The 24,555-nt window shown below is 47.3% G+C and overlaps 2 protein-coding genes across 3 annotated transcripts in view; both read left to right on the forward strand.

The window, feature by feature from the left end:
• LOC149348997 (TATA element modulatory factor-like) overlaps positions 1-13,348 on the forward strand; it is a 37,548-nt gene extending 24,200 nt beyond the window's left edge. For both annotated transcript variants that reach the window (XM_089541095.1, XM_089541096.1), the window contains 8 exons: positions 557-749; positions 2,461-2,527; positions 3,351-3,443; positions 5,869-5,955; positions 7,650-7,811; positions 9,983-10,108; positions 10,613-10,723; positions 13,041-13,348. In XM_089541095.1, the coding sequence (XP_089397221.1) occupies positions 557-749; positions 2,461-2,527; positions 3,351-3,443; positions 5,869-5,955; positions 7,650-7,811; positions 9,983-10,108; positions 10,613-10,723; positions 13,041-13,070 (869 nt within the window). In that variant the 3' untranslated portion in view covers positions 13,071-13,348. The remainder of the gene's footprint in view (positions 1-556; positions 750-2,460; positions 2,528-3,350; positions 3,444-5,868; positions 5,956-7,649; positions 7,812-9,982; positions 10,109-10,612; positions 10,724-13,040) is intronic.
• A 742-nt stretch (positions 13,349-14,090) lies between these two features.
• LOC149348998 (uncharacterized) overlaps positions 14,091-24,555 on the forward strand; it is a 53,508-nt gene continuing 43,043 nt past the window's right edge. Inside the window, exon 1 of the mRNA XM_089541100.1 lies at positions 14,091-14,631. Coding sequence (XP_089397226.1) covers positions 14,523-14,631 — 109 coding nt within the window. The 5' untranslated portion in view covers positions 14,091-14,522. The remainder of the gene's footprint in view (positions 14,632-24,555) is intronic.

The following is a 24,555-nucleotide window of genomic DNA, read 5'->3' on the forward strand; positions in this document are numbered from 1 at the left end:
TGCCACTCACAAGCGTAAAAATAGAGAAAACAAAAAACAGCAATCATCCATTCAAGGCACGTGTGTCATTACCTCACCCTCCCTACCCAGAATGAAGCAGGCTCATTTCCTTCCCTGACACGCTAATCGAGGATTTGCTTACGCATCCCTCGCCCTTCCTGTCAGGGAAGGAAATGAGCCTGCTTCATTCTGGGTAGGGAGGGTGAGGTAATGACACACGTGCCTTGAATGGATGATTGCTGTTTTTTGTTTTCTCTATTTTTACGCTTGTGAGTGGCAACAGTGTATCCGGGTTTGACAAGATGTCGTTGCGCATGTCTGTGTAAATGTATAAATTGACTGCGTACGTGTGAATAAAATTAAGTTGTAAGTTCAGCGCCGTCAGTCTGTTTCCCTTGTCCTCTGTCCGTGTTCGTAAGCACTGGTTTTTGTACGATGGATCACCACCAACTCGCCCAATCCTCAGTTCTTCCACTTTCCTTGTCTTTTTTTGTCATGCCCTAACGGAGTTGTCCTTTCAGCCTGACTAATTTTTTACCCGTCTTCTTTGTGGCAGATGAGTCACAGACGCATGCGACGCTGCTGGCTGAGCGGGAGCGGGCCCTCAGCGACAAGTGCGCCGACCTCCAGCTGCGGTTAACCACGCTCGAAACGCAGAACGCAGCGTTGCGTCGAGAGAAGCAAGAGCTGGCCTCCGAGTGCGAGACACTCCGGGACAAGCAGGGCAGCCTGGACGAGTTTGAACGCAGGTCAGAATCTGGCATGTTTCTTATTTATTTATTTATTTATTTATTTATTTATTTCATTACCCTGAGGGCCAGAGGGCATTACAGAGGGGAGTGGATTACACACGAAAGTGAAACAAAAAATACAGCTGTAAATACACTTAACGGTGCACGGAAGAGGATTCTGAACTTGTCTTTTTGCCGCGGGAACTCGATCTACACGTTCCTAGTATTCTTAGAAACTGCAACTTATTGCCCTGTGTGGCCGATTTCCCTAATTAAATCGAATTGACGTCCGGCTCCCGCCCTTTTTTTTTAATTCTGCCTCGTACGGTGGGCGGAGTCGACCAACGCGTGAAGTTCCTTTCAGCCAGCTCCGTGGAGGCTTTGCTTTCGCTTTATTTTTTTTTAGGTTTCCATGAATAAATACTGTCATTCGCAGATAATATAGCCGCAAAATAAGCCCGCAGAAATAAAAATACGCGCGGACTATTTGCTACTACGGACTACTATGTATTACTCCGCCGATGGCAGAGCGGCAAGCCGCCACGGGACTGGGTGAAAGGCACTCCACGCGTTCGTCGACTCCGCCCACCGTACGAGGCAGAACAGAATTTAAAAAAAAGGGCGGGAGCCGGCCGTTAATTCGATTTAATTTGGGAAATCGGCCACACAGGGCAATAAGTCGCAGTTTCTAAGAATGCTAGGAACGTGTAGATCGAGTTCCCGCGGCAAAAAGACAAGTTCAGATTCCTCTTCAGTGCACCTTTAATAATTAGACATAAATGAAGCTCACAGGAAAAAAAAAACGAATAAACAGGTTACGTCAAAACAAGTAAAAAGTTAGCAGCGCATATCGCAGAATGAAAACAACAAAAAAAAGCAACAGCATACAATAAAAACAAACGACAAGAGAAATCACGTTCAAAAGGCAGTAACATGCGCGCATATAAAACAAGTGGAACTACTGTAAAAAGAAAAAAAAAAAGATGACAGTGTTAAGCATTCTCGAGTTTATGACAGCAACAGGTTGGTTAAAGCAGATTTGAACATAGAATTATCAGAAATTTCGACGATAGATCTGGGAAGGTGATTCCAGCTTACTGACGTACTTGGGATGAATGAATTCTTATCTTGCTTCGAAAGACTGCATAATAACTTCTAGGCCTCCTCCTTTTCGTATTTGCAGTTTTTCACCAGCGGCACTCTAAATTTTATTTTTTCTAGTTTAAACTTTGAAAGGTGCGTAGCTCTCGTTACTGCTGGAATTTCGTTTTCAGGCTTGTGCGCTAATTTGTGCGGAGATTTTCATCAAAACCTGGGTCCAAGCCTCCTCAGAAATGGATCCACTTACACCGCACATACACACACATCGGCACAGTTTTATGGAATTTGAATTGTCGAATTGCCTGATTTCGTTTATTCGCCATTTAGTTTTTGCCTGCTTGGTTTCTTGGCTGTTGATAGTATGTGCATTTGTAACGTTGAATACCTTGTGACAATGGCATTGCGAGCTTCGTGCTTATGTTGTCAGGTTACATTGTGATGGAGTGAGAGATGTGTGAGACATCGAAACCACTACGCTGCTGCAGTGGAAGTGAAACTAAGACGACACACCTAAAAGCATGGCTATACTTTGTTTCAATGTGGGTCTAACTAGAGGGAGTCATCCGTTTTTGCAGAGTTCTAGTTTGACCCGAACTTTGTGACAGTGTTCAGTTTTTGTGGCTTGCAGGGAGAGCAGCCTGATGGCGACCAAGGCGAGACTCGAGCAGACCCTGAAGGCCCTCAGAGCTGACAAGGTGAGCTTGAAAAAATAAAAAAACTGTAAAGACGAAGACAAAACCACCTTTGCTTACCTTTGCTTGGTAAGTTGCTGAACTCAGCGAGCACTGCTGGGATGCGGGCTGAGCCTGCTAATCAACCGTCGGTCATGTTTATACTACTAGCAACATGCGAAAACAACTGCATATTGGTTGAACCCCCTAGCAGACTTAGATAAGCCAGGCTTGTTGTAAGTCAGCTGACATTTCTGACTCATGCCGAGCCTAGCTTGTTGCATGTTTTTTGACATTCTCTGTCTGGTTTATTACATACATTTTCATTTTCCTCATGTGTAGTGGAAAAACCTGCCTAACTAAGCAATGGCCCTAAACGCGTGGTGATAGCCAATGACCAGGCAGCCCTATGCTTTCTGGCGCATGTCGAGACGATGCTTAATTTAGTCATACCATTGTCTATTCGCACCTTCTGTCTTCGATGCACTCTAAATTTTCTTCTGTGACTAAGCATACTCTGACTGAACAGGCTGCGAGCTGTGGTTTGCATGTCACTAGCTGCTAAAACTGAATTTCAAAAAAATGAGTACAGCATACTTTTATCGTTTTTTTTTTGGGGGGGGGGGGGGGGGGGCTGAAACTGAAAACTCCAGTCTCTTGCAGGTGTGTAATGCAAACAGATTTCTCTCTGCCATGTTTGCTAGTTTCGTTAGAATTGTTACCACACCAATTAGCTCCAATCTAGGCTATCATCGGAGCTTGTGTGACAGTGATAACGGTTTGCATGCTTGCTTGGGCATTTTCGTGTTGATTAATGTGTGTCGTTTTCTTCCCAACGCCCTACCAGGACTCCTTGTCTGCGCAGCTAAGCTCTGTTCAGGAAGAGCTGTCCAGCGAGCAGCACAAGAGTGCTCTGCTCCAAGAACAGCTCCGAGCTGAGGTGAGGAACGGAAGGTTTCCTAAACGTTTGGTTCGCTCTAAAGTAAGCACCTGTGTGGAACAGTTTAGTGCAGTACAGTCAAGCCCACTTATAACAATATTCAAGTGCCATGGAAATACCATTGTTATATCCAATAATTGTTATAACAGGGTTGTGCTGTAAAAAAGAAAAGATGACAAACTTCACCGCATTTATTGGCAGTAAATACCCGGAGGGGTTTGATTGTTCTAATGCCTGTAAAAGCTCGTTAATTTGAACTTCAGGGAACCGGAACAATGTTCACCGTTCACCGATGACCAAAGCACCGCCATCACTGCACCACTGGGAGCTTTGCGCACCTCCACGTCAGAGGAATCAAGCCGTCTTTCCAGAAGATATTCTTATGGGAAATTCAAGAAGCATGCAGAGCTAAGGGTGCGGTGACAGCTGACATGAGAAAAACCACGCTGGCTGCATGCGCGCGCACTGCACTGACTGATTGGGGGTACGCACGGTGCGCGTAGCCAATGCAGCAATGCAGCAGCTCTCCTGACACAATGACGCCTGCCTCTTTTGCTTTCGTGGCGTTGCTGCGCCAGCTTAGTCCATTGGTCGGCCCCCCACGTGCGCGCTTTTGTGTTGTAAGCATGGTTTTGCTGGTGTGGTTGTAGCATTTCCTTCTTTTTTCTTTTCTATAATGGTTGACACTCAATTACCAGATTTAATTGTTATAACCAATAATGTGCCTTGACAGCATTGCTATAAGCAGTTTATTTTACTATAGAACACGTGGCAAAGCTGATGGTGCCATGACTGACCATTGTTATATCCAATATATTGTTATAACCAGTATTGTTATAAGTGGGCTTGACTGTATAACGATTTTTAACAGGCTATGTCTGCGTCATTTTGTTCTTGGTTGCATATTTTTTTGCCCTCTCTGGCTTGTACCTTTTAATGTTTTTATATACACTGAATAAGGCTTGAAAGGCAATTGAACTGTCTTGTGCAATGTTAAAGAAGTTTGCAGATCTCAATGTTTTGCATGCTCAATTATAAGCTACTTTGAAGAAGCTTGCTGTGCTTTACAGGTCTGGAAACACAATCATTATGTGTTACGTAGTTCTAGGCATCTAAGCACCCTTGGCACTTTTAAGTGAAACAACGAGTTGAGCGAGTTGGGACATACTTGAAGAAAACAGCGTAGCAACAGGGACGAGAGAGCCTGTCCCGTCTTCTCTCTTGTCCCTGTTGCTACGCTGTTTTCTTCAAGTACCTTTAACCCTTTGAGGGTCGAATTATTTTGAAGAAAACTTTCCCAGGTGGTCAAATTACTTTATTGCGGATCTTGAATCTACAAAATGTATATAATCGAGAACAAATAGTAGAAAAAAATTAGGAACAGTACTTTGGTGACAGCATCACTCACAACTGGAAAATGTTCAATAGAATAGAATAGCAACGGTGATAAGCAAGCTAAGAGCAGCACCAATAAAGATAGAAATCAACTTTCGCCGCCTCTGCAAAACAGTGCCCACAAAGAGAAAACACGTTTCGCGCGACTGCGATCCCGCGGTGGAATCGAAACCGCGTAGGCGCGTTGCCACAGAGGGCGAGAATACCTCGCGAGCAACGGTGATAAGCAAGCTAAGAGCAGCGCCAATAAAGATAGAAATCAACTTCGGCAGCCCCTGCAAGATAGTGCTGACAAAAAGAAAACTCAAATTTCGCGCGACTCCGTTGCGATCACGCGGTGAAACCAAAACTAAAAAAGGGGTGTTGCCGCAGTCTGTGCCGCCGCGCTAAAGCTAGACATAAGTTCTGCTTATCTCCGTAAGAAGGCAGCACAAAACTCAAACACTTCTTGTAAGTCCCAAGAGGTGGCAGCACCCCCCAGTGAGCTCGCATTGTTCTTTTGGCGCAAAATTTCAAACGGAAGATCGAAACCGTGCCCGTACGGCAAAGACCTTGTGGGACAGAAAACCGCCGCCGTACATATACAGCAAAAACCTTCAAAGGGTTAAATGACCTAATCTGCAGAGCCCAGCTATGTCATGTCAAGCCTGCTTTCAGGATTTGATTTGTAGCTTTGTGCTCAGTGAATCCTGTTGTAAGTGTAGCTCTTAATTATTTTGGAAAAACTTGTGTTTGAGTGAGTTTCACCCCCCTGTGGTGGGAACCCTCTGTGCCTTTTTTCCAGTGCTGTGCTCTAGATGTCTTTCTTACCTTTTGTTGATACATGCCCTGATTTGAAGCATGAAACTGTCTCGGTGTCCACACTGAGCTTCTCGAGGTTTCACACACCGATTAAATGCTCATTGCGTAGATGGCGTATAAAAAGGGGGGGCTGAATGAAAGGCATTGTCGCCAGATTAGTGGAACAACTTGCGTAAATGCCTAACACTGCCTGCTTTTTTTTCTCTTGCTCTTGTATCGCGTCTTCTAGCGAGAGAAGAGGCTAGAGAATTCAACCACGCCGTCACCGACTGCATCGCACTACAGTTCTGTCAGCGACACCTTCAACTGCAACCCAGTGAGTTGGATTCCTGCTTTGGTGAAAGTTCGCATGTGCAAACTGATCAACAGCTTTAAGTGATAGTGTTCTTATCGCTGTGCATATTGGTGGGAAATTTACCAGTGCAGTTAGGATCTGCCTTGGCAGGTCATCATTATTTTATTTATTGATACTGCGATCTTTTACTAGACCTTCGCAGGGTGGGAACACAATACAGAAATTCTGGAAACAACAAAACGACCTCAGGAACAAGCAAACAATACAAGAACAATTGATCTACAATTTAAGATCAAGAACACAATTGCAAAAAGTACAAACGAAACACAGAAATGTAGCGGTACAACATTATAAAAAAGTGAAAGGTGGCTTTCAAACCTTTTTAGTGAAGTTTGGGTTACTGCATCATTAGTTAGATTATTCCAGTCTGTAATCGTTCTGGGGAAAAAGGAGTACTTGAAGGTGTTAATTCATGCGTTTAATGATGTTACTGTAAAATCATGGCGTTGTCTTGTGTTGTACCACAAGACAACTAAAATCTGTGTATGGATGAATTTCTTGTGGAGTGCCTGGCTTTCAGCAAAAATTTTTCTATTTCTTGATGTATGTGCATAAAATTTTTTGAGCATATTAGAAATAATTGTATGACTACTCTCGCAAAATTTCACTTATATCTTCAAAAAATAGTTTCTTAATACTACAAATACATATTTTTCCTCGAACTATTGAGAGAAGGCTGCAGAGTGAAGAAAATAAGGCAGAAGGCTGGTTCAACATTCATTGCATTCCTACTGGAGTGCTACAGGTCAAGACACTCTTAAAATTCTTTTTTTTTTCACAAAGCACAAGTTATTAGTTTTGAATGTTTGCGATGCAGTGTCTGTTGACATATCTAGAGCAAGAAGAAAATTTCATACAAAAAATTATTTGAAATTCACAAGTTTAGAAAAAAAAAGAACAATATCTTGATCTGCACCGTGGTCCTAGGAATTCAACAAAACAAACGGGGGAAAAAATAAATAAAACAGTCGGCAAGAAACCTGCGCTGAAATGCGAGTATCTAGTAGAAAACTAATGAAGAAAAACGGCCATTGTTCAAGCATTTCTCTGCAGTGCAAAGCCGTTGTGGTTCACGAACCAATTTTTTAGAGAACTCAACATTGATGCTGAACTCAACATTGATGAATTCAACATTGATGCTTCGGGACAGCATGAGAAACGAGGTGTACAAATGGACACGACAATTATCAAGAAATAAATTATTAATAAGGGAGTAATTACTCATTGGCATCCACCCGAGCGCAGCCTTACGGCTACAAAGGAAAGCTATACAGCTTTCTCAGAAACTTCGTAGTTAAAGAAAAATTCGTCCTGGTCCGGGGTTCGAACCCAGGACCACCGCTACACCGGAGCAGTCGCTCTACCAATTGAGCTAACCAGGACGGCAAGCTTATGGTAGGGCGAGATCGAATTGATGAATAACTCGAAGTGGGAACAGTGTTGGTCAAATGTTTAGGGGAATCCCCCAAGGTGGTGTAGATTTGTAATAAGGGAGTTATTACTCAGGAGTTATTACAAATCTACTCCACCTTGGGGGATTCCCCTCAACATTTGACCAAATAAATTATTGGCCATTTTTTGGATTTCGGTTGGGATTTCAAAGCCACGTTTGCTGTGCCTTCTTTGCTGATTCGAGACTGTATGCGTTCACGCAGCTGCCAGACGACTTGAGCGTGGCGAACAGCGCATTCAGCGTTGCTGCAGCCAGCCGCCACACATCGCTGTACGAGAGCCTCCGTGGCATCGGCGGCAGCTCTCTCATCGAGTCACTCCAGGCACAGCTCAAGATGCGCGAAGGCGAAGTGGGTCAGTTGCAGGTGGGGAACGTGGCGCCATCTGCGGGCCGATTTCGGAGGCAGCAGTGTTTTCTTTTTTTGCTTGCCAGAGTGCTTGCTAGAATGTTTAGGGTTGAAAGAGCAGAGACAATTTGAGCTGCATAGTTATGCCTGGTGTAGAATACTATCAGAAGAGTGTAATGTGCGATAGTTCTGCTTTCTTTGGTTCCATTAAGAGGGTACAGACTGCCTTGTTTTGCAGTTAAGCAACATCACATCTGTGCAAGCTGGCCGTAAAATGTTCATCATGGTTCATAGCATCCATAACTCTGCGATTACCATAGCTGTGACCTATAGCTGAATGTTGTTCAAACATTGAAATGGGTCTGAATGACAATTTAGCTGTCAATTTGTTGCAGTTCAGCGTGATTATTTGATTTGCAAACCTCTTCATGCTTTTAGAGCATCCACAGCTCTCAAGCAAGTTAGCAGCAAGTCAGCTAGTTAGGTGGGCGGATGAGATTAAGAAGTTTGCTGGGATACGTGGTGGCCACAGCTGGCAAAGGACAGGGTTAACTGGAGAGACATGGGAGAGGCCTTTGCCCTGCAGTGGGCGTAGTCGGGCTGATGGTGATGATGATGATGATGATGGAGGTACCTCTTCGGGTCTTTTTTCTTGTCTGTGCATGCTGACTATTTTTGCTGCTGTTCTGGGATGTGGCAGCCTTCTTGGTGGGAGTATTACTGTGCTGTAGGCAAGAACAAAGCAGCTTGCCAGATCAGATCAGTTGAATTACTTGTATCTTCGAAATGGCAGTGTTCTCTGCAGTACATACGTCAACTGCCTCAGGAATTTTGCATTTTTTTTACCTTGCTTAGTGAAATGCTGCAGGAACAGTTTTGTCGGGTTCAGAGTTTAGCAGGTGCATGAGGTCTCACTACTCTCTAAAGTGGGTGGGGGCTGTGGCCAAAGGAACAGCTGTAAGTGCTCGGCTTGGAATTCGCGGACTTAGAAGATCCCAACGTCTGGGTTTCTTAGAGGACTTTCTGGGTTCCCCGAACTCCTAAGTCCTGGCATGCCTCACTCTTCACCTTTTGTGTGGTTAATTAATTTCTGGACTGCCCATACTGTAATGGCTTATAGCAGACCGCTTCAATACACGGCCTGTCATTATTAATTAAATTTGGATGTTTTTTCTTAAAGGGACAGTGAGGAGAGCTCTGTCAATATTTTTTTTTAAGCAAAATCCGATAGTTTGGCATTTCATGGCTTTGTTGCCACTTGGCCGGCAGCGAAAGATGCATTTATTTCTAAGACATTTGGATTCGAAGTTGAAAAAGTTTTCCCGCCGCTCTGATTCAAACTTAGGATTCTCCTATGACGATACAGGACTAAGTGACGTGCACATGACGTAACGCAGACTCCGTGATTTCTGGCGGCCAGCAGTGCGGCCTAGCAGCAGCCGAAAAGAAAGCTACCGCAGGCCGCACGCTGAAGGCATCTGTCGGCTATTGCGGCCGTCGCTACCGTCGCTTCGTTTACGTTTGCACCGGCGTTTTGCCAGCGTTACGATGGATCCCATTCTCGAAGTCGTCAACGAAGTTCTAGCAAACAGACACCTTTAGCATACCGTGTACCTTGTTTGCGCTAGCTGAATACCGGGAGCCCGCCTACTGCCGGGGAGCAGGTGCTGATTGGTCCCGATGCTTCAGGAGCGCGCGTAGCTGCCGGGCACGTGGCGCCATCTGGCGACGTCAAGGAGATTTGCGCATGCATTGTCTGCGCCTCAGTTATTCATGGCTTCTCGTGTTCTAGTGTTTCTAGAACCATTGGTTCCAGCAACACTGTTTTGTCCTATGATGTCACCACGCTTGTACTTGTGAGTTTGGCCTGTGGCGGCGATACCTGTATTTTGGTTCTTGATCTTTTCTACGTTACAAGAGCTTTGTTGTCAGTATGAGTGGCGTTTTTGTAATCGGGAGCTGGTATTCTGTCGATACAAACCAGCTTCAATTTCTCCTCAGTGTCCCTTTAATGGCTCTGGGCCTGCGTGCTTCTTGCATACATCCTAGGCAGAAAGGAAGGGAAGTCGAGGCATGCTGGGTACCTCAGCACCTTGTGGAAACCACTGTGGTTCCTCAAGGCTGCAGTATATTCAAGAACCTCTTCTCTTAGTGGGTGCCTGTGTGTTGTGTTCGGGTTTCTCTGGCAGGCCCAGATTGGCCAGCTGGAACGTTGCCGGGAGTCCCTGTCCCGTGAGTTGACGTCACTGTCGGCCAAGCAGGAACTGTGGGACCAGGAACACGAAGAGCTGCGCGACCTGAGGGTTCGCTTCGAGGCAAGTCAAGCCCACGGCACAGTTCGCGGGCTGGCGCACGCTAACACGCGCACCCTCAGAAAGCTGCTTCATTGCACTTATGTTTTAAGCATAGTATGGTGCTTGGATGCGGTCACGGGTTTGGGACAGGATCAACAAGGTAAAGCACGCCTGAAGCTCAAGACCTGTTGACTGTTGAAAGTATTTCACCAGGGTGTAACTGCTGTCTATCAAGTTCTTGTGATCAGTTGCTGAAAACCAGTCTCAGAACACAGTCTATTTGAGGCGTACTAACTCGCACAAGAATCTCCAATGTAGCAGATGCATCTATGGCAGGAATAATGGTTGTGCACCACGGCAAGTGTTTCAGGTTTTCTCGATCTTGCATGCCTTTTCTGTCACCTAGTTGAATTGTGTCTCAGGTGTTGTTAGTACACTCTTATGTCATCGCTGGGACAGTGTACAGGTTCTAGCAGCTCACATAGAGGGGGGACAGTTTCCTGGAGCAGCGTACCTTGCTTGCAGGACGTGAACCAGAAGTACAACACACTGCTCCAAATGTACGGTGAGAAGGTTGAGGAAGCGGAGGAGCTGCGCCTTGACCTGGAAGATGTCAAGTCCATGTACAAGGCTCAGGTAAGGCGTCGGCTGAGGCTGACAGCCGTGCTTCGCTTCCCTTCGTGGCAGTTTGGAGTGCCTTGTTGCATGCAATGTGGTGTAGCAGTAAGATGAGGTGTAAAAATTTAGCCTTCACTTTTTCAGACAGGGGTTAACTCCAGTGTTGGGGCTCTTTATTCATTTTTTTTTTTTTGTATAATAGCGAAGAAAATGCGGCAGCGGGGAAGTTGGGTGCTCATATGCAGTTTTGATAACTTAATCTAACCTAGAAATAGTTCTCAGAGGTCTGTGTTAAGCCTTAAGGGGGGACACTGGTCTTGAAAAGAAAATTTTATTAATTTAGTTATAGTTATTAAATTTTCAAGGCACATGTATTGTGCGCTGATTCTAGATATGTCATTTAATTTCGTGTAAAACAATTCTTTGAGAACTTGTGCACTTTTTATGCAAGTATTTTGCGAAGAGCTTTGAAGAAAATTTGCAGCAGGAAACTCGCTGAAATGCATGCCATTGGGTTCTCTTGACACCAAGGAATACAATAAGGGTAAAATTATCATCCTGGCTCACATAGAACTTGAGTAATAGGGTACTGAAGCTGCCACTTCAGAAACATTTTCCTTCACATTTCTGAAGCGACAACTTCCTAACTCTATAACTTAAGTTCTATGATAGGCAGGAAGACAATTTCACCCTTATTGTATTCCTTGGCATCAAGAGAACCCAATGGCACACATTTCAGCGAGTTTCCCGCAGCAAATTTCCATCAAAACTCTCCGCAAAATACTAGCATAAAAAGTGCATAACTGCTCAAAGAATTGTTTTACATGAAATTAAATGACATATTTAGAATCAGCACACAAAAATACATATTCCCTGAAGATTTCGTAACTGACTTCATTAATAAAAATTTTTTTTTCAAGGCCAGTGTCCCCCCTTAAAGGGACTGTCGACTGACTTATATTCATGATGAAGTTAGCGCCAAAAACGAGGACCAAAGTAGGAGAAAAGACAACACGAGCGCTTTTTCGCAACTAAAACTTTAATGGAAGAACACATGATATATACCCATCTCGTGAAGTAAATCAAAAGAAAACATATTGATAAACATCAAGAAAAACCTTAGAGGGCGATACATCTGAAGAGTGCTGGGTAACATAAATGGTGTAAAAACAGGAAACTTCATGGTTACAATCATGAAGAGTGAAACCCAAAAAACACAAAAGAAACAAAAAGGAGGGAAGGAATGGATATTAATTCCACGTGTGGTCCAGGTATGCTAGTTCCTTTCCTGTTAAAAGAAATTGACGGTGCGCTTTAGTTTTAGTTGCGAAGAAGCGTTTGTGTTGCGTCTTTTCTCCTACTTTGGTCCTCGTTTTTGGCGCTAACTTCGTCATCAATAAGATTCAACTTGCCCAACTTTCCACCTTACTACTGACTTATATTGACCATATTTTCTTTTGCACCAGTCAAAAGATCCTTCCCAAATAAATGAATAACTGGCTGTGGCACTAAGAAACATGGCCAGACAAATGTAAAACCTAATTTTTTCATATGATAGTCTCATTTGCTCATGGTATTCGGCACCTGCAAACCCCGATGTCATGGACACGACATATAGTTAGTATTGTAACTGTGTGCAACTCTTTGGACACTTTGACTGCTGTGCCACCTAGGCATTGTGTGGTGGCAATGAGTGTGGCGTTAAATGGGTTGCTTAGGTTTGCTTAAACCTACTGTTGTGAGCACTATGGTGGTTTTAAAAACGCAATCACTAGAATAAAACATCATATCAATCACATAAAATAGCAGCCTCTATTGCCGGCAGCGTAGTGGCAGTCTTCCTTTCTGCGAACAAGAGAGAGGATGAGAAAGCATTGTTAAATCATTCAAGAAGCAGGGACCAATTGCTAAAAAGAAGGAGAAAAACTGTCTAAAATTTCTTCCAGCAAAAGTAGCAAAAACGACGCTGATTGGAAGTTCGGTAAAAGTACTGCTGTATTTTTGCATGGGATCTTCAAGTGGTTATCCAGAATTGACTGTAAGGTGGTTTTGAAATTATTCACGAAAATGAATACGAAAGTCTGCGAACATGTATGTTCATTCTCGACCTAGTCAGCATGGTTGATGTGTCCAAACGATGAGGTACCAGTATGATTCAGAAGATGTGCAGGCGGTTGTAGGTTTTTTAGGCCACCTGAAAATCTTTCCAAAGGTTGAGCTGGAAAAAGTAATTTTATTACAGTTTATGATTCATAGTTGCAGAAAGCATCACTCTCAGCTCAGTTCCAGCCACCCTTAAGTAATTTAATTAATTTAGCTCTATCCTCTGTTTCAGATAAACGAGCTCATCAATGCCAAACAATAAGCTTTGCATCGTTGCCACCAGGGGCGCTACCGGACACTCACCATCGCAGGCGAAGGCGGTCGGTGTCTGCACGCATTCTGTCGTCCACTGGAGTGTATTAAAGTAGGAAAGCAAAAGCTGGGTGCAGGGCATGTACATAAACAAGGTGTGCATACAGCTATTGTGATTGTATAGAGCTGTGAAAGAGAATGTATAGCGCTATGAAAGGGAGGGAAGGTAATTTAGTTAACTCAGTAAATCCTGATCTTTCTGCAAATAAAGATGTTTTACCAGTGGTTGTTACAAACTGTTGTGTGGTGCTTGTGTGTGTTGAACCTGGGAAGGATGCCTGGAAATAAGTAGAAGTAGCTGTTTGGTGTTGCTTGTTGTAAAGGAAAAAATTATGTTTGCACAAAAGGTTTAGTCTTGCTCCTTTATGCATATGTAAAGTTATGTTGATCTCGGCGAAAACGTAGTCAGATTTAATGAGTTGTTTAGGGAAATGGTGTGGCCGCTATCATGCTAGAGGAATATCCCGGATTACATACTCGCAAAATGTTCCCAATTATTAGCTGATCTCATTGGAGTTATCAAAGTTTTCAAAACTCTCTGCATGATGGCTGAAGGCATTATTGTGGTTTAACACTTAGGTCTCATGGAGAACGCAGTCGCATGAAATGCAGGCTAGCGCTTTCACAACAGTGTTGTCTCATCACCAACGTTACTAGATTACTTGGTAACGGTGTCTCATGTGCAGGGTAGCCAACCGGAATCCTTTCTGGTTAACATCCCTGCCTTTTCCTCTCTCTGTATCCATCTATCTATCTATCGTTACCGCATTATTTTTTCTAAAAAAGCGCTCCTCTGGTATCGCTAACGACGACAGCGCTCCACACGCGCGTAGCGGCCAGCTTGCAGAATGCTGCCGTTTTCCTTTTGGCGCTCGAATACTTCAACTATCTCTACGCGCAGCGTCTAACGGACCATCTATTTCCAAAACTTGTAAGTTTTGGCATTGACAATCGGATGCCGGCGGAGCACGAACTCTTCGCGAAGCGAAAGCAACGACCGTCGCTGGACGATTGCCGAGGAGCAAGCGGTTGTTGTGCGTGCGTTCAAAGCACAACCCCGAGTTCAAAGCATGCCCACCGCTGCAAAACAACTTTGCCCGCGCTGTCCTCGCGGCCGTTGTTGAAGGGGCTGGCGAGGAGGGACGTCCGAGTGAGAGAACGCGCGCCGCCCTCGCCCTCATGGCGTATAAAAGGGGCCCAGGCGCCCTTTGAACACCGATAAGACCGGTTTGAGGCCGTCGAAGAGGTTCGTCGCGTGAAAGTTTCGCGGGGCCCGTAAGGTCTACGGAGAGGAGCTCACGCAGACGTTTTCTTCTGCGGTGCCAGTAGTCGATCGCTCTTACTTTGTTTTCTGCTGCGCCTATCGGTCGGTTGTCCAGAAGTTTCGTCCCGACCGTTCACGATGGCGTTGCGTGCCGTGTTCTGCCCCTTGTTGTGCCTGGTGGTGGTGGTCACGATTTCGCCGTGCCTCGGACTACACAACGGAGTGACCCGCTATCTACACTTCGAAGGTGAGCGCGCGCAGTGCTTGTATAATCGCCCCACCGGCCTGCTATCTCATGTCAGTGTGTGCCGGACTAATGCGGTATCTGATCGCTGCATCTGCGTGTGGTTTGGGAGGAATTGCTTCCTCATCGTAACACAGTGGGATTTTTTTTTTTTTTTTGGACGTGGCCTGCGAGCCTTCGCAGGAATTGCTGTCGCCAAATTTGTCGCTTTTCTTTTGTAGTATAGTTGGGAGGTCACTGCGCAGAGGTTTTCGATAAACGTAGACGGTTTGATGACTGACACTTCACATCCCTACAGATTTCGGCCTAGTGAAGGCTTGTTATTACTAGCGTTGAAAATTCATTCGTACATGTGAAAGCTCTATTTGACACACTCGGGATTCTTTCTTTCTTTTTTTTTTTTTCATTCTGATGAACAGGTGTGATTACAAAACACACATTATATCTGGCTTTGCTTTTGCAACATGAAAACGTGACAACAAAAGCAAGTGAAGTTCTGCAGTTTGTTCGTTTCGGTGTTAGTGCGATCTGGTTTTGTGCAGCCGGAGTACTTCTTTTTTTTATTTGAAACCAGCGATGAAGCTTCTCGCATGCGACTAAAACTGTTGTGCAAACGTACAACACCGCTGAAAAGTTTTCGGTGAAACTTTCCATCACTAAATACACCCAAGCAGGAGAAATCCGCGAATGCAGACGACGCCCTCCCGCGCGCTTGGCGGTTCGGTCCCATAGCAACAGCGCGGTGCCCGCCAGAAACGAAATCCGAAAACGAAACTTGCGCGTCAGCCTTACCGCTACTTCCTTGCATTGAATTAGGAATAAGCACGGACAAAGCGTTGGGCCCGAGTCAATGAGGCGTGCAAATCGTGACGCGATTTCGCACTTGAGAGCCCCCCCTTCCTCCCTGCAGTAAACCGCGCCGGCCGTTTGTGACACCCCCCCCCCCCCCTACTTTTCTCGGCCCAGTTTCGTAGTTGGCCAATTTCCTCTCCACAAGATGATCGAGTGCCGCCGAACTTTCTCACGGTGCATTTTGCTGCCTTCCACAGCGGAACAGGAAAAAGTAAAGTTTAGTGAGAGGAAGTTGTTTTGTGCTGACTCTGCGGTTCCTGTCGGAAGTGTTACTTCCGCTCTGCTATGCAGGAGAGGGGCTGATCTGTTCGATGCATCGGTGTTGGTGTTCAGGTCGCTGTCACTGAGAGACTTGCGCGCATATATTAAGGCCAAAACCTTCAATGGCTCATACTGTCGTCCGTTAACAAAGCGTGTCACACGCGTGTTAACTCGGGAAATAATTAAGAAAACCAATGGTTGCTTCACGTAGAGGATGAAAAAATGAACCTAGAAGCCAAGTTTGGTGACTGCAGATTAATTAATTAATTATAGGCAAAAATGTCGGAATACCGCGGACGACGATATAGCCACGGGAACGGTGTGACGTCACATCTACCGGAAGTCGTCATGGCATAGTGCCGTCGGCTTTCGCCTCTCAACACTTCAGTTGCCAAAGTGTCCTCGCCATTTTTACCCGTGTGCTCTTTCACTTTGCTGCCTTTTTTTTTTCTGTGCTCGGTGTTTGTACGTTTGGGTAGCCTCTACAGCGTTCATATTCTTTAGGTGGAAAACCGTGAACGAGCGCCCCTGTTTGTTTGTTTTGAGTTTGTTTACGTACGCAAGACTTTGCAGGTTCAGATTTCTTGCCCCTCGTAGCTTTTAACGTCTGATAAGATCAACACCGGGACCTATAATCCGCCTTCAAGTCCTTACACATCCAGTGTACAGCGTACAGAACTTTTGAGGAATTGAAAACAGTTACCGAGTCGTGTTGCACTGCTGAACCTGAAAGGAAGGGCGCAGAGGCTTATTGGTTGCCCCGGCAACTTCCTGAAGCGCTGCTGTTATCGGATGTTGCCTTGGAAAAGCTTTCATAGTGACTGAAGAAAGGACGCTATTCCTCTTTATACAGCGAGCCAAAGAATTCAGGGGGCCCTTTGACGATCTAAAGTAGAGCTGTGCACGGGCCGCAAATTTCAGCCCGCGCCCGGCCCGAGCCCTACATTACTGACGGAGGCTCGGCCCGGCACTGAAGAAACCTAAGCCCTCCCGGGCCTGGCCCGAGTTAAGGCCCGGCCCTACCTGCAAAACTGAAATTGAAGCGACGATGAAACAGAAAGAGATAATTTAAGGAAAATCAGTTTATTTCAATGTTTTTAAAATGCTCGGCTCTCATGGTCTAGATGAAAATTGGTGAGTATATGCAAACACGGCGCATGTAGAGAGTTATCACTCCAAGGTATTCTGTAAAAACAACAAATCGTCCATTGATGACGGCTTGAGGCAAGTGCGGCGCTCCTGCAGATTAGTTTCGAACCTTGCAACAGTAGGGCGGCTGGAGCCACGCAGGAGCAATCGCGATCGCGAAGCCCGGCCGGCCCATTCGAGACAAAAATACCGTGGCCCGTGCCCGGCCCGGGCCCGGGTGAATAGACTTCCGCAAGGCCCGGGCCCGGCCCGCGGGCCGGGTACGGGCTTTCGGGCCGGCCCGAGCCCGTGCACAGCTCTAATCTAAAGTGCACGAGGCGAAAGCCTTTCCACCAACGAGACGACGCCCGTAGGCACACACGAGGCGACTTGGATTGGTTAATCATGACTAAGTAGTCATTACTAGTTAGTCGTTATTGGTTAATGACTAACTAGTCTTGATAGTCATCGACTAGTTAGTCGACTAGTCATGTTTGATTAATGACTAACTAGTAATGATTTGGTAAATAAATGATTAACTAGTCATGACTGGTTAATGACTAGTTAGTCATGACTTGTGACTAGTAATGACTAGTTACAGCTTTCACTTCAGATGTAACAGATGGACGGACAGCGTCGTGGCCGCGAGTGTGAGCGCCTAAAGGCTTTCCCTTAAAATGATGGCTTGGCGTTGCTTTCTGAGCACGGATGTCAACTGTTGTTAGCAGCCAGTCTTTACCGAGTACCGCTCATGTCGAAACACTTAAACCTGCCAGGCTTCGGCGACAGTGTGCTTTCGGACGTTGCCTTTCGCGTGCTTGCGACAAAAACCTGCATGATGAAAGAACTTGCGCGGTACGAATTGCAACCTTTTGCACTACCCCTTCCAAGGTTCAACAAAATCATTTTCGAGCGGGAGACCTTTTATGCACGCAATTTTTTTCATATACTGTAAGATTTCACCATACCAGTCAAAATATCCTCAGATCACCCAACAGCAGTCTTGATTTTTTTTTTTCTATTAAGGTTCTTGCTATCGTCAAAACCGTTCCCCATTGGTTTTCTATGGGAGTATTTACTGATCGATGAAAACACTTTGAAAGCAAGATTTTACTACATATCTGAAGAATGGACGATTGTCTTCAATATTTCCGTAGAAGTATCTAACAATTCTAAAATTTTTTACCGAAATTGCTGGACATGAAGGCGTCATGCGTCTTCATGTCATGGCGAGAAAAGTGCAGTAAAATGGGGTTACAGTGATGTGGCGCTCTCAGCGTTATTAAAAATTTAGATATTTGTATGTATACATGCATCTCTCTACATACGCTTACAGTTTTGTATGTGTCTATAGCATAGTTTCGGTTTTGGGAGAAGGAGGTATAAGAGATCCCAAAGGTCAATTGTCAGCAATAGAAATTGGCACAAAGCGGGTGACGTCCTATCACGCATTAATCCGGTGCGGCGTGTCTACAAGTAATGTACGTTTCGCTGGACGCCGTTGAGTACTCGTTTGCGTTAAGAAATAGAGTTCAGTAAAGACAGGAGCGCTCTTGTCCTGTCCGTTCTTCCTGTGTTCTGCGTGTTTTTCTGTGCGCCGTTTTTAGATGCGTTAAGAAAATCGCAAACTGTAAGGTTTCACGTTGCAAAGACTACGAGAGGCGCCGGGCGTAGTGGAAGACTCCGGATTAATTTCAACTAGCTGGCGGATCTAGTTTTGACGTGCGTTGACAGCGCACGGGTGTCTTTTCCGTTTCTCCTCTATCGACACTCGGCTGGGATCGAACCCAGGTCCTTCGGCTCAGTAACCGAGCACCGTGATCACTGAGCCACCGCGGCGGGTTTGGATGAATCGAAGTTCCGCCACTCAGGGTAACCACCATTTTTCGATCGGGAAACGCTACATTTGGGTACAAAGATTGCATAGACCTTCGCTATGGACATGAAGCTTATAATTTCTACCTTTGTGTAGCAGTTCGGTATCTTGCAGCAGTTCGCTGATCGAATTGTTGGCCTATGAGGGCTGGAAATGCTGTCTCCAAGAAATAGTCTATTGCATCGGCGCAACACTAGATGGCGTGTCACAGCGCATGCGCAGAATAATAACATACCTGGGGTTATCGTTCTGCGCATGCTCATTGGCTATCCGCGTTTTCCTAATCTCTCTAACCCAGGGGTTCTCAAACTGGGTTCCAAGGAACACAGGGGTTCCGCGGGCTGTCTTCCTGTGTTCCGCGAGAACCCTCGCTTGCCCTGACCCGGCAGCTGATATGGGACTGGCTCTGAGTGCTACTGAGCCGCGCTTTGACTTGCTCTCAAAAGGGAAGCAGTACCACCCATCACATTAGTATTTGTATTAATCGGTGCAATAAACATTTAACTTTTGCAACTCTCTCTTTGCAAAAATGCACTCGACAACATTGCTGGTAAGTGAAAGCGGGGGGGGGGGGGGGGGGGGGGGGGGGGGGGTTCCCTGGAACTTATTGAAGGCTTTTGGGTTCCTCCAAGCAAAAAAAGTTTGAGAACCCCTGCTCTAACCGATAGGGTCCCCCTATTCCGAAGCTCTACATTGAGTCTCTGACACATAATTGCGTTTTGGTGTCTCCGCCTGACCAACAGGCGTTTCGGGCGACCTCTGCAAAACGCATTAGGCGAATGAGCGCGGTGAATGTTCCAACCCGCCGCCGACACGAACCCCTTATCGGGGCAACGGCCGGGCGGACCGAACTACCTTGAGAGCGCTTTGCTGGACCTCTCGAGCGCCGTCTGGCGGCCGGGAGGTGGTCTGTTTTCCAAGAACCAGACCCGGCCGCGCGCTGCGCTGAGATTTACAGCACCAACAAGAACAAGAAGGCCCCGAAAAAGACCATACGCGTACAGACAGACAGGTCGACTTTGGTCGTCTGCTTCTTCGGCTTTATTGCGCCGTGTTTTTGTTTTTTTGCCCGCAAAGCAGAAGGAGCGCGCGGCTCCTTCTTTTCTGTTTGTTTTCAAATTTACGCGACGCATATATGTTCTGCCGCTGTACTTGTTTAGACTCGCCAATCGGCAGCGAGGCCTTGCCGGCTTTACGAGACGGCAGTGATATCGAGAGTGCTTGGGTTCACGTCGCCGTAAAAGGCTGCACTTATCCCGTTTATCTCCCGAGGCTTGTGTCGGGGGTCTGTTCAGCCGACTGTGCTGGGCAGTTAATTTATTCGTGGGCAGACCTCCGCCTACGTGCCGCTGAAAAACCGTGCACGTTTGTGGCTGGTGATATGAGAAAATGCTTTGGTATTGGCTGGAGCTTCGACTGCATTCTAGACACGAATAAGCCAGTGTGGGAGTAAGGTCCCGCCGCTGAGGCTCAGTGGTTACGGCGTTCGGCTGCTGCCCCGAAAGACGCGCGTCCGGGGCTGCCGAATTTCGATGGAGGCGAAATTCTAGACGCCCGTGTTACTGTCCGATAAGAGTGCACGTTAAAGAACCCCAGGTGGTCGAAATTTCCGGAGCCCTTCACTACGGCGTCCCTCATAGCCTGAGTCGCTTTGGGACGTTAAACACCAGTAAACCGATTGATCCCCCTGTGCCAAAAATAACCGATCAACGGGGTTTACTTCATAGCCTCTTTGTGGAGCCCCCATACGGCGCTCCTACTGGCCAAACTATCCCGAAAGGTGGGGATAAGGGTTCTCCTTACCTTGAGAATAACGGCCTGAGGGGCGAGTCGGTGCATGATGAAATGAACGCTGGCGCAACAAGGACACTTAACAAGAAAGGGACGCCACATGCGCACACTACCAACTGTTTATTACACGTAAAGGTGGCGTATTTAAATATACAGCTCAAGCGTGAGACTCGTTGCATTATCGCTCCGAACCCAACACGTGTCCTTGTTGCGCTGGCGCGTTCATTTCTCCATACCTTACACACATTTAGAGCTTAAGGGCTTCCATAAATCTCCCCTGACCGATTTTGAAAGAAACCCCGTAGATTGATTACTTTCGATACAAAACGCAGTACGTGTGTCGTTCCAGTACAGAAGGAGAAAGCTTAGGAAGATTGATTAGGGGAGCAGGAATCTCTGCATTAGGCCTTCATGGTTGTTATCTGTTATCTGCATAGCTGGGCTGTTGTTGCGATGGATGACGCGTTCTTTCCAGCGACAGCAGCAGCCGGCGTGGCCACCGAAGTGTGGGTTTTTTTGTAATCGTTACTTGAAGTGTGCGTGTGGCGATAAGCTGGCGATAAGTGGCGCCGAGAAGAGCGTCCATTACGAGAATGCGCGCACCGTTCCTTGCTACAGCGTTGGCCCTGCAACGAATTATGCTGACGTTCTGGTGAAGCCCGGTGTGAGCGAGCTATAGGTTATCGAGCGTGGCCTTTTCCGCGTCGCCCAGATAAGATTCCCCTCCTCCGGAGCTCGTTTCCAGGGGGAACCGCGTGGATGGCACTCAAAAGGAGGGACGCGCGCGCTATCTGCTGTGCCGATATCGTCACTCCTGCTCGTCACGCGTTTGCTGGGACCACAAAACGCTCGGGGGCTGTGTGCCGTGCTCGGGGTGGCTTTCCTCAAGAAGGCCGGCCCTTCTATCGACCAAGCTGGGGCTTTGTCGCTCCGGCTTTGCTCTCCGCATTTTTTATAAGGCGAAAGAAGCCTCACAGAAGGTTGTCAGCAGAGGTGTCACGCTTTTCTAGTCAGACCAGAAAAAATGCTGAGGCTAAACTTGGTTAAGCCTGGAGAATGCGAAGCATCATCGTGTCGCGTAATTTGGAGGCGCACAACCACAGCGACGGCGCGAGGTGGGCCCCCGTTTCTCCACTGCCGTGACGTCATCGTGTCACGTGGTGTGACGTCATGTATCGCGTTATTTGGAGGCGCACAACCACAGCGACGGCGCGAGGTGGGCCCCCGTTTCTCCACTGTCGTGACGTCATCGTGTCACGTGGTGTGACGTCATGTATCACGTGATTTGGAGGCGCACAACCACGGTGAAGGGCTGAAGTGGTAGCTAAAGTAGTATGCTTCGCATAAAAAAAAAAACCTTTGTGCACGATGGGATGCGAACCACCATCCTTCCGTTCAGCAGCCGAGCGTGCTAATGGCTACGCTACTTCCTGCCAACGCTTACGTAGTTCTCCTTGGCTTGGACGCTGGAGAGTGTTTGCAGAAAGGCGTCGAATCAGACGGATGCCTCCCGCCCGAACGCCCTCCAGTGTCTCCAGCATTTAAGATTCACAAGCAGTTGCGTACTTAACATCATAACCACACATCAGTGACGCAAGCAGCAACACCGCGCTAAAGGCTTTCGCCTCACCGCACTTTAGGTCAACAAAAATTAGCTTTGGTGTCGCACAGTTCGGTAACTCCCGTATGCCAGGCGGGGGCACGGATCGAGTTTCATGCGTGAAAGCCTCTGGCTTGGTGGTTGTGCTATACTGCCGGGTCGCGTCATGCGGCGAAATCGGTGAAGGCTCCAGCGCTGACGTCCTTGCTCGGGTGCGATACACAAAGGTTCGCGGTCGACTTTGGTGGAGAGGGCAACGGGGCCGGCGAAGGTGATGACCGCAGCGATGGCAAGACGAAGTCTTCCAAGAATTGGGGAAGCTTCTTCTACGTTCCAGCAGATAGAAAGGATCTATGGAGAATTATAACTGGTGTCCTGCCCGGTTTCCCCATTGCTGCGAGAGGGAACGCTGTCCCTCGCCAGAGGCTTGCTGTCATATGGGCGAGGGGTAAAAAGCAGTTTATCTATGGCTGCTCTGAACACCCCCATCGTGACCCCCGCGCTTCGTGTGGTTGCACAAAAGAAGCGGTGGGCACCGGTCTGTAAGGGGCGGCTTTTCACGCTTGGGTCCGTTTGCGGGCACTCCGGCCATTTCTCGAGGCGGCCGCCGGTATGCATAGAGCACTATGACAGGTGGTGTTTGGGGTGGCGACGTTTATTCGAAGGGAAGAAAAGAAAGTTAGAAGAGGTGCTGGCCTCCGTAACAGCCTTGCTCGGAGTTGGCTCCTTGGTGGTGGTGGTGAAAAGCATTTATAATGCAATAAATATTATATTTACAGAGAGGTGATTGGGGTAGGCCCTATTGGCCCTTTCCCCTAACAATACTAGGTGGAGTCCCTATTCCGGGGCCCCATTGGCAAGCAACGCCGCCCGCGTCCGGTGAACCAAGGCCTTTTGGGTCTTTAGGTCCTGGCTCCTTGGCAGCGGTCGGCCGGGAGTAGGGCGAACGAATAGTAGATAAGTGCGTGCGTGCGTGCGTGCGTGTGTGTGTGTGTGTGTGTGTGTGTGTGTGTGTGTGTGTGTGTGTGTGTGTGTGTGTGTGTGTGTGTGTGTGTGTGTGTGTGTGTGTGTGTGTGTGTGTGTGTGTGTGTGTGTGTGTGTGAGAGAGAGAGAGAGATGAATACGGAGTGGGAACGGTGTAGTTTTCTGGATACCAGGTCATCTTTGCTTCGCAGCCCTAGAATTTATTGATGTCTGCCGGTGTGGAATAGCGCAGGCAAAGCGACGACGTGGAGCTGGATACATCAGAAATGGCGCCGTGTTGTGGTTAGCGCCTAGCTTTACGCTCCACGCACTGCAAAGACTACATGCTGTTATGTCAATCATATGAGTACGATTTGTGTAAGCAGGCAACGGAAAAAAAAAAAATGTGTGCTTAATAAACGGCTTCCTTCGTCCGTGCACGACCTCTCGCATTCAACGCAAGCCTGAATATGCTAAGATTCCTCTAAGGACATTCTAAGGACACTCTTTGGAGATTCTAAGGACACTCTTTGCTGGAGATTCTAAGGACACTCTTTGCTGGTGTCTCCTCACAGATTTTTTTTATAATTACTATTGTGACTTGACTCTGACGACGCGGGCAGCGCGGCTTCCGCCGACGCCTGCGCGCACTCCGTGGTGATCCTCGTCGCGCCCTGGATCTCCGAGCCCTCGCAAGTGGGCAATTTCCACCGCTGGCGACCGGGAATTCGCCCCGAAGGTTGCGCTCCTCCGGTATCTGGTGCGTGCGTGGTGACGCCCATGTGTTTCTCGTCAGCGCCCGCGGCAGCTCGCTCCTCGTATATCTTGCCGCATTTGAGCGAACTTAATCGCGTGCCCCCTCCCCCTTGTAAATACCTTCTTTTTATGTATATGCTTACCGTCTATTGGGCTGTCACTAAGCACTCTCCTTAAGAATGTCCGCCCGCCGCGGTGGCGCAGTGGTTAGGGCGCTCGGCTACTGAGCCGGAGTGCCCGGGTGCGAACCCGACCGCGGCGGCCCCGTTTCGAGGGAGGTGGAACGCAAAAAGGCGCCCGTGGGCTGTACGATGGCAGTGCACCTTAAAGATCCCCAGGTGGTCGAAATTATTCCGGAGCCCTCCACTAAGGCGCCTCTTTCTCTCTTTCAATTCCACCTTCCTCCCTTCCCTCACGGCGCAGTTGAGGTGTCCACCGAGAAGTGAGACAGTTACCACGCCCTTCAATCCCTGATAACCAATCATTTTTTTTGCGCTTCGCCTCCATCGATGCGCGGCCTCCGCGACCGGGATTTAACCGAGTCCATCGGCTCATGCCCCGCCGCGGTGGCTCAGTGGTTACGGCGCTCGGCTGCTGACCCGAAAGACGCGGGTTCGATCCCGGCCGCGGCGGCTGAATTTCTTGAAGGCGAAATTCTAGAGGCCCGTGTGCTGTGCGATGTCAGTGCACGTTAAAGAAC

The sequence above is a fragment of the Amblyomma mixtum genome, chromosome 4, assembly GCF_055824585.1.
Source record: "Amblyomma mixtum isolate Tamu chromosome 4, ASM5582458v1, whole genome shotgun sequence".
NCBI lineage: Eukaryota > Metazoa > Arthropoda > Arachnida > Ixodida > Ixodidae > Amblyomma > Amblyomma mixtum.